The sequence below is a fragment of the Fonticula alba genome, assembly GCF_000388065.1.
Source record: "Fonticula alba strain ATCC 38817 unplaced genomic scaffold supercont2.3, whole genome shotgun sequence".
NCBI lineage: Eukaryota > Rotosphaerida > Fonticulaceae > Fonticula > Fonticula alba.
The window spans coordinates 2628421-2636785 of NW_009242973.1; the positions used below are offsets into that span (position 1 = coordinate 2628421).

An 8365-nucleotide genomic window follows, 5' to 3' on the forward strand; every position below is an offset into this window, starting at 1 on the left:
AGAAGGGGGCAGATTGCCTGGGTGGTACCTTGGAGACGGCATCGGCAATCAGCTCCAGGTCGGTGGACATGGAGGAAATGCGCTTGAAGGAGGCAAGCAGCGCAAGGGGAACCCCTGGACGGTGGATGGGAAGGCGGAGAGACGGGAGTGTGAGAAGGGAGGAGTGGACCAGGGGAAGCCAACCGAGAGGAGGAGAACGCACAGCCGTTCTCAGACTCCTCGATCTTGGTGCGCATGAAGCGATCGCGAACAACATTGTTGTCGCTGAAGTAGAACTCGATCTGGTTGAGGATGCGAGAGCCAAGCTCAACCTTTTTTTTTTTTTTTTTTGGTTCGCGCGCGTATGGGGAAGGCCGGGGGAAGAGGGGGGAGAGGAAAAAGGGTGAGGAAGGAGAAAGGCGAGGAGAACTGGGAAGAGATGCAGGGGGAAAGACTGGAGAGGCAGATGCTGGGCGAGGGGAGGGGGGGGGGAAGGAGAAACTCACGGAGTCAGACATGGTGGAGTGGATCGGGGGAAGGGGGAGCGGGAGACACCAAGGGAGGAGGAAAGCCGCGGGGGGGGGGATGAGGGCCAAAATGGCGACACGCATTGGGCCACCACATGGCTGCCTCATGAAGAGGCCGGGCCTTGGATGAAAATACATCCATGTGACCATATTCCGCATGGGCCGTGCCCTCCGTTGTGTGGGGCATGTGGTGTTCGATGTCGGATCACGCGCGGGTCAGTCTTCGGAACTTTTCATCCAACAGGGCCGCTGAGCGACCTCTCGGCGCCCACTGAGCCCTCATTCCCCCGACACTCTCAGGGGGGGGGGGCGCGCGCAGGTCAGCGGGAGCACCTGAACGGCAGATCAAAAGGAACATTCCATCAGGGGACGCTTTTCCCGGAGGGCTGAGCCATATTGGAGCAAAAGAGCGGGGGAGGCGGCATACACCAGCGGAAGGGGTGGCAGAGAGAGAATAGATACCAAAGGACTAGGGGCGTTTGCATCTTGTCCGTGCGTCCTCGGGTCAACGGGCTTGTGTCACCCTGAGCGCCCGGGAGCAAGCCGAGGAGGAGGGACATGGCCTCAACCCTAGCGAAAATTGTTTGGGCCCCCCTGTTCCTCGCGGGGCCGCCCTGCCCCGGGCCTGCACGACGTCGAGAAGAGCGGAAAACCGCCTGTGTCCCCGGGGGACCGGGAGGGCGCGGGCTGGAAACGGCCAAAGGTGTGTTCGCCTTGCGTTCTCCCCCGGCCGGCGCGGCATACTGGGGGCCACTGTGTAGCTTTGGCGGTATTCTCGGATGTGGGCAAGCGCCCGTGCAGGTGCAGGTGTCTGGGAGAGTAGCGACACAAGAGGCTAGAATGGGCTTATTTTTAATCAGCTATTTTCCGCCCTGCTCGGTGGCTTCTCCCGGTTGGTTGCCGGGCGGTCGGGTCTCATCTCCTCCCATGAGCCTTCTCCCCCCTCCCCCGCCCCCCTCTCGGGCACGCCACACAAGCGCAGGCGCGCACACACTCACACACACAGACCCGCGGCGAATATTGCGGTGGGCGCTTTCCGCGGTCCCAATCGTGCGGGGAGGTGCGCGCACCAAGCGGCCATTTCCCATGGTGCCCTGGTAATAGGCCTCATTCCGCGCCGCGGGGTCGCCCGCCCGCGAGGGCAGCGCTTTGTGCCTTTCCGGTTATGGTTTCCCCGTGGCCGGTGCCTGGCTTGCTGAGCTTGGGTGGGGGGGGGGGGGGCGCCCCTCAACATTAGGCAGCGGCTCCGCGAGAGGGGGCGCCGCCCTGGAGCGGGTGGGGGACCCGGGAGCAATGTCGCCTTCCAATATTGGGCTCTGCCTGCGAGCGGTGTTCCGGCCAGGTGGCATTCCTCCGGTGTTTTCCGCTCTCACCGGTGTCGCCTTTTGCATTGGCGCGTGCGGGTTACAGTGTCTTTCTCCTCTTTGCCCTCCGCGCCGGTGGCTGTCCTCCCCCCCCCCCTCCCGGGATGTGAAGCAGGTGGCTGGGGGGGGGGGTAGAGACAGGAGCGGGGTCAGGCCCCGTGCCCGAGGGGCACCTCCTCTCAAAGGAGGCCCGAGGGGTTGGGGCACCTCGGCGGCTGGGCTTTCGCGCCCGAGGGGAAGAGGAATTCCGGAATTACAGGTGCGTGTCGTCCGCCGGTCGCCGGCTGTGAAACTAGAGCCGCGCCCTTCTGCCTGCATTTCGCGCGCGCGCGCGCGCGTGTGTGCCGGCTGCTCATGCTTGGGCTAGAGAGCGCAGGCTGGAGAAGGTCCCCGGACTGCCCTCGTCCCCTCCCCCCTCGAGCCGTAGTCGCCTCGCTCTCTGGCACCTTCCTTTTCCATGAACGAACTAGGTTAGCCAAGTCCCATGAGCAGGGCACACACCGGCCCGCACAGGCCAGGCGGAGGTATTGTGCCGGCAGGTCCCGGCGTGAGGTGACGACCGTGTGTGCGTGTGCGCCTCTGCGTGCGCTCACCCGTACGAACTGGCCCTTCCCTGGCTGGGAGGAGGCGGCGCATAGGGGGGGCGGGGGGCGGAGGTGCTGGGGGTCAGCTCCCGGCCCCCAAATCCCCTTTTGTTATTGTTGGGGGGGGGGGGGGGGTGCGTGTGTGTGTGGTTGTCGCCTCCCTTCCTCTGGCGCGGCTGGCGCGCCCCGCCGAGCTGGGACGGTGCGAGCCGACAACGGAAGCAGCCAGTACCCGCCTCTCTGGGCGTGTGAGCCCCCTGCCACCACTCGTCGCCCCGTCCGTGGTGAGCGATGTGGGCTTCCCTTCCGGCGTCAGTGCCGACCATAGGTCGGTCCCAGGCGGGCCGGGAGGACGGGCGGGGCCCGGGCCGAGACGCGCTCCGTTGCCGGAACAAGCCGCCCTCCCCTTGCCCCCGGAGTGCGTTTAGGTATGCGGCCACTGGTGTGTGTGCGTGTGCGTGTGCGTGTGCGTGTGTGTCGAGCTCGGGCGCACCTACGCGCATGTCAGGTGCGTATGTCCCTGCGGTCGCTGGGGGAGGTGGGGGGGCTGCGCTCGCCCCTCCCAGGGGTGGGGGGGGTTCCCCGCGGTGGTGCGCCTGTGTTAGGTTCTCCTGCCCGAGGGTGGTCCAACGGGCGGCCCGGGTGCCTGAGAGCCCCGCTGGAGACTTCCTTGGAAGTGCTCCACCCCCCCCCCCCCCCGGCGTGCTTGCCTGCATGCCTGCGCGGGTTCCAGGCGGAGTGCCCGTCGGGTGCCGGGAGGAGGGGGTGAGCTGGGCCAGGCGGAGGCCGTGCCTGGGCGGGGTGCAGGGGTGCGCCGGAGGGCACCCGCGGCGGTGAGCGCGACCCGCCCCCCCGCCGCCCCCCGCCGCCCCAAACAGGCGCAGGTGTGTGTCGGTGCGCGGGTGTGCGACCCGGCCGGAGGCCCCGGGCGGGAGCACATAAATAAGGGCCGGCGCCGGGCGGCGGGTCCCGGGAGACGGGGCGGTCATCTCGCGTTTTGTTTTTAGAACTTGCCTGCCTGTGCTCGCTCCCCTAGGACAGACCTCGACTTTCTCCACCATGGCCGACGTTTCCGACTCCCGCATCCCCGAGGCTTACGCCGACGTCCGCAACGACAACACCGACACCAACTGGTACGCCCGCCGCGAAGTGGTGACATTCCCCCCTTGCCTGCTCTCCCCCTCCCTTCCCCTCTCCTGACACAAGCCCCCCCCCCCCTCCCCCCGCCTCCTCCCCTTCCCCCCGGTCTCCCGAACCCTCTCCCCCATCTTTTCCCCGTGCTCAGGGCCCTGTTCGCCTACTCCGACGACACCAGCAACACCATCGTCGTTGCTGACTCCGGCTCCGGTGGCCTCGAGGAGTTCAAGGCTGCCCTCGCCAAGGTCGATGCCGGCTACGGCTTCCTCCGCTTCACCGTCGGCAACGACGAGCTGAGCAAGCGCGCCAAGTTCGTCTTCGTTTCTTACACTGGCCCCAGCTGCCGCGTCCTCCGCAAGGCTCGTGTCTCCATCCACCAGGCCGACCTCAAGACCCACATCAAGGTCCGTTCCTGCCCCCGGTTGCTTCTTCTTCTTCTTCTTCTTCGCACACACATTCCCCGCCGGGCTGTTTGTCCCCCCTCTTCCTCTCTTTCCTGCCCGCGTTTGTCCCCATTCCCCCTCGTGCCCATGGAATCATCTGCTGACACAATCCCCCCCTCCCGGCGGCTTCCCCCCCTCTCTCTCCCCCCCTCTCCTGCCTCCCTATTTTCTTCACCCACAGGACTTCTCCATCCAGATTGGCATTGATGACGTCCACGACCTCAAGGAGTCCGACATCCTCACCCAGCTGAAGAAGGCCATGGGTGCCAACTACGATCGCCAGGCCTCCGGCTACTAAACGCGCGCTCTGTGTGTGTGGTACACCAGGGCTTCCCTCCCGGGGCGCCTCATAGGTGCGCGCGCGACCGTTCGCGCGTGTGCACACTCCCCACCGCTCTCTGCCCACGCGCGCGCGCGCGCGTGCCTGCATGTGCGTGCCTTTTTTGGCTCCCATGACGTCGTCACTGCTGGGCAGCGACGGCGGGGAGGGCCTCAGTGTGCATTGCCTCCTTTCTCCTCCATATGCAAGGCGGCGATGCTCGCTGCTGCGCACAGGATGATGTGCATCCCTCTGTTCTCCTTCCCTCCCCTTTCTCGCTCTCTCGCTCTCTCCTGCTGCGCGCCCTCCCCCTACCTGGGGGGGGGACGCGCGTGAGGTGAGGGTGGGCCGAGGCAGAGAGAGAGGCCGGCGGACCAAGCCCAGGGGGTGCGCGCCTTCCTGCGAGAATATACAGTCCTTTTCCAAACACCGCACAACACCCCGCACGTTTGTCCCCCGTGTCTCCTTCCTGCACTCTGTTTTTCTGTTCACACACGCACGCGCGCGCGCATGATGTGCTCTTCCTTCTCCTCCCTCGCTCTGTTCTTTTCTTCGTTGCGTGTTTTTTTTTTTTCAGGACACGGGGACACGCTACGAAGGGGGAGGCCGGCCGACGTGTGTTTGTCCCGTCGCCCTGATCCCTGCCGGGGGGACGGGGGGAGGTCTGCCGTTCCCCTGTCCCTCTGCCATACACCCCCTGCGCGCCCAGAGGCCCGGGAAGAGGGGGAAAAATGTACAGCGCAAGAGGGTTTAGCGTGCATTCGCACCAGGGGGCTCATTATGAGGGGGGCGGAGGAGGAGTTGCGGCAGCCGTATTTCCTCCCGCGAACTCCCTTCCCCCTTGGAAAATGCGCACGCCCACAAAAGAGGGACAGCTTGCTCTGGCAGAGGCGACCACGGAGAAAGTTCCACAAACGTGAGGAGTGTGGGCAGGTATGTGCGCCTGAGCGGCCCGAGCCACTAGGGATCCTTGGATCGTACTTTTCGCCATTGTCGACCGTCGCCCGAGGGTTGGCCGGACACGGGCGGCAGCCTCAGGGGGGGCGAGGGGGAAGGAGAGCTCGCGCTTGTCGGAGCCTTGTCGCCAGTATACTCTCGCCCTCGGACGCTCACCCCTTCCTCGGGGGCGAGAGGCCAACGGGCAGCAGCATGGGGGGCCCTTCGCACGGTGCCGAGTAGCCTCCGAGGAGCATTTTTCTCGGCCGACCAATCAGCGACATGCTCCTGTGGGTCGTCTGCGACTCCCCTGGGGGTTGCACCGCATCTAGCAGGGGCCGCCCCCCTTTCCCCCCTGTCCTCGCCCACCGTGTGGGTGGGTGTGTCGGGGGGGGGGGGGGGGAGTGAGGGCGGCAGGAAATTTCGCTCAGATGCGCTTGCAATTGGAGACTGAGAGAGCTCGGAGCAGGATAGAGCGACCGGGAGAGGGGCGACAAGGGACGGGGGAACCGTGTAGCCCACCACCAGGGCCAAAGGGGGTACCGCTATTTGTCCCGGAATGGCAATTCCCCGGCGAAAGTTGGCCGCCAACAACGTCGTTGTGGGATCACGCGGATAATGCGTAGCACCTGACTGAATGGCACATTTCTCCGGGCATAATTCAAAACAATCCCCCACAAGGGAAATGGGGGCGGCGCGACCTGCCTTGCCCCCCCCCCCCCCCAGTTGCATGTCCCGAATGGGCCCCCAAAGTCGACGAGGGGGGAGGAGGAGGCGGGCGCCGACGGAGTATCCCCTCGCTGGTGATAATGGCCTTGGCCGGGAACCCTTTTGTGACAGCCTCCGGCCCAGACGTCTCCGTCTGCGCGCGGAGCGATCTTGCCATCCAGCTTCTCCCCCTCATCCTCCCTCGTTCTTGCCCCTGTCCCTGCCCTCGCCCTTGCTCTCGTCCTCGCCTTCCCACAGATACCTCTTCCCTCCCCCCCCCCCCCCGGGCCATCTCCGTGTATCCGTCGCCCCTTTCTCCCCTCACCGTCAGTCGCGAGGATGAGCGGGCCCTCTGTTGGCCGTGCTACCCCGCCGCCGGGTAGTCCCACTTTTGTGCCGATCTCCCAGTCGCCAGATTACATGGCCTTCCGGCGACTGGTTGCCCACCAAAAGGTGCGACTTCGGTTCCCCCCCCCCCTCCTCCTCCCCTCCCGGCTGTTCCTCTCCCCTCCCTCCGCATCATTTCCCCTCTTTCGCCCTCCCCCATGCATCCACGCACATGTGCGCGTTGCAAGGGCACACCAAAGATAGCCCCACTCACATGTTGGCACCCATGCACGCACACGTCAATGAATACCCCTCCTTCGAGGGCATCAACAGAAGATCTGCCAAGTGGCATATGGCAAGTGCTACGAATGGGGCTTTTACGACTGCAAACCTCTGAACTCCTCCAACATCTCGCTGAAGAGCATGCCGACGCTGTTGTGCATCCCGCACATCGGTGGTACCGCGGCCAGCTTCTTCCGTCTGGCGTCCACCCTCTCAGCGCGCGGGTTTCGAGTGATTGCCGTGCGTGGCAGCCGTCCCTTCCCCTGTCTCACATCGAGTGGCCCGTTGGCCGCCTGTCCGCCTGGCCGATGTTCCTTCTGACTGATGCGAACCTTCCCTCCTCCCCCCCCCCCTCCCCCCCCGACCGAACCCATTGCAGGTGGACTATCCCCCGGTTGACTCGCACTTTGAGTTTGGCGACTCATTGAACAAGTTCCTCGAGTCACTGGACATCGACCAGGTCCACATTTTGGGCAATGCGCTCGGCGGCTTCCTGGCCCAGCACTTCGCCTTTGTCCACCCGCAGGGGGCCAAGCGCGTTCTTTCGCTGGTCCTCATCAACTCCTTCTGCTCGACGCGTCTCTTTTCGATGAACACTCCGTACATGGGATTGTGCGTTTGACCCGCCCCAATGATATGTGCGCCCGGGCGCGTGTCTACAAACTTCCCTCCTCGCTAACGCGCGTCCTCCACCCCCCCCCCCTCCCCTCCCGCCCTGCAGCTTCAACTGGGCCCCGGAGTTTGCCCTCAAGCGCATCCTCCTGCGCAACCTTCCGCAGAAGGAGCTCCCGCCGGCACTGGCCGACTCCATTGACTTCATGGTTGATCAGGTTCGTGGATGGATCGGCATTCGTCCCTTTCGCATCACCCACTGCTCCGGCCGCTTCTCCTCGTCTTCTCTCATGCTTGGCTGTTCACCGTCTTCCACCTTGCCCCTGCGCTGGCTTTGCCCTTCTGTCGGCATAGATCGAGTCCCTGAGCCGTGATACCATTGTCTCGCGTCTCATCCTGAACACCATCTCGTTGACCCTCTCGCCGGCCCTCATCCGAGCGGCGTACACGAACCGGAGTTGCGCGGTCCGACGCGTGACCCTGGTCGAGAGCATGGAGGCCGAGGATGACAACTCCGACGCGGTGGCTGTCTCCACGCAACTGCGCGACGAGTGTCGCGAGTGCTATACGGCTGCCTTCGCCTCCCTGACGCCGGATGTGGATCCGGCTGTCGCGGCCGCCGATGCCGGAATACAGCCCGGCTCCAGTCTGCCCAACGACGGGGTGATCGGCGAAGTCCGTTCGGCTTACATCCGCGGCGGCGGGAACTTCCCCTTCCTTTCGCACACCCAGGAGCTGGCCATGCTGGTGCGCGTCCACATGCTGCCCTTTAGCGAGCTTGCCCAGGAGGCGGAGGCCACCGCCGCCCCCGATGGCGTGGCTGTGCCCGACGCGGGCACCAGCGCCGGGTCACCGGACGCCAGCGACCATGAAGATTGCGACAGTTCGCCACCGGTGATCGTCCTGGCGGACGATGTCATCCCCGTGGGCGATGCCTCAGACACCAGTGATGTCGATGGTAATACCGCGGCCAGCGCCGGCGATGTTGATGGGAACGCCACGGATGGCAGCAACTAATGGTGTGGGGCACACGCACGGGTGCACATGGTGTGTGTGTGTGTGCGCATATTTCTGTGTATGTGCATCCTGCACCGGTTTCCCTCCCTTGTATCTACAGCATGTTCCCTCCCCAATCTACCGACCATCC

General features: G+C 64.9%; 3 protein-coding genes across 3 annotated transcripts in view; 2 read left to right on the top strand and 1 right to left on the bottom strand.

The window, feature by feature from the left end:
• H696_02341 (hypothetical protein) overlaps positions 1-560 on the bottom strand; it is a 1825-nt gene extending 1265 nt beyond the window's left edge. The window contains exons 1-3 of the mRNA XM_009496241.1: positions 486-560; positions 203-311; positions 29-114 (exon numbers count right to left, since the gene is read on the bottom strand). Of these exons, the coding sequence (XP_009494516.1) occupies positions 29-114; positions 203-311; positions 486-497 (207 nt within the window). The 5' untranslated portion in view covers positions 498-560. The remainder of the gene's footprint in view (positions 1-28; positions 115-202; positions 312-485) is intronic.
• Positions 561-3431: 2871 nt separating this feature from the next.
• On the top strand, positions 3432-4782 carry H696_02342 (hypothetical protein). Its single transcript, XM_009496242.1, has 3 exons — positions 3432-3587; positions 3740-3995; positions 4216-4782. The coding sequence occupies exons 1-3, from the start codon at positions 3514-3516 to the stop codon at positions 4330-4332; spliced, it is 447 nt and encodes a 148-aa protein (XP_009494517.1). The 5' UTR covers positions 3432-3513; the 3' UTR covers positions 4333-4782.
• Positions 4783-6282: 1500 nt separating this feature from the next.
• Positions 6283-8365, top strand: H696_02343 (hypothetical protein). Its single transcript, XM_009496243.1, has 5 exons — positions 6283-6450; positions 6658-6846; positions 6986-7218; positions 7328-7436; positions 7573-8365. The coding sequence occupies exons 1-5, from the start codon at positions 6337-6339 to the stop codon at positions 8233-8235; spliced, it is 1308 nt and encodes a 435-aa protein (XP_009494518.1). The 5' UTR covers positions 6283-6336; the 3' UTR covers positions 8236-8365.

Excerpts from the sequence above, each read along its gene's own strand:
- H696_02342 (XM_009496242.1), top strand. The coding sequence starts at position 3,514 with ATGGCCGACGTTTCCGACTCCCGCATCCCCGAGGCTTACGCCGACGTC. Across the intron at positions 3,588-3,739 it reads GACAACACCGACACCAACTG|GGCCCTGTTCGCCTACTCCG; the intron begins GTACGCCCGCCG and ends CCCCGTGCTCAG. Across the intron at positions 3,996-4,215 it reads ACCTCAAGACCCACATCAAG|GACTTCTCCATCCAGATTGG; the intron begins GTCCGTTCCTGC and ends CTTCACCCACAG.
- H696_02343 (XM_009496243.1), top strand. The coding sequence starts at position 6,337 with ATGAGCGGGCCCTCTGTTGGCCGTGCTACCCCGCCGCCGGGTAGTCCC. Across the intron at positions 6,847-6,985 it reads GCGGGTTTCGAGTGATTGCC|GTGGACTATCCCCCGGTTGA; the intron begins GTGCGTGGCAGC and ends AACCCATTGCAG. Across the intron at positions 7,437-7,572 it reads TTGACTTCATGGTTGATCAG|ATCGAGTCCCTGAGCCGTGA; the intron begins GTTCGTGGATGG and ends CTGTCGGCATAG.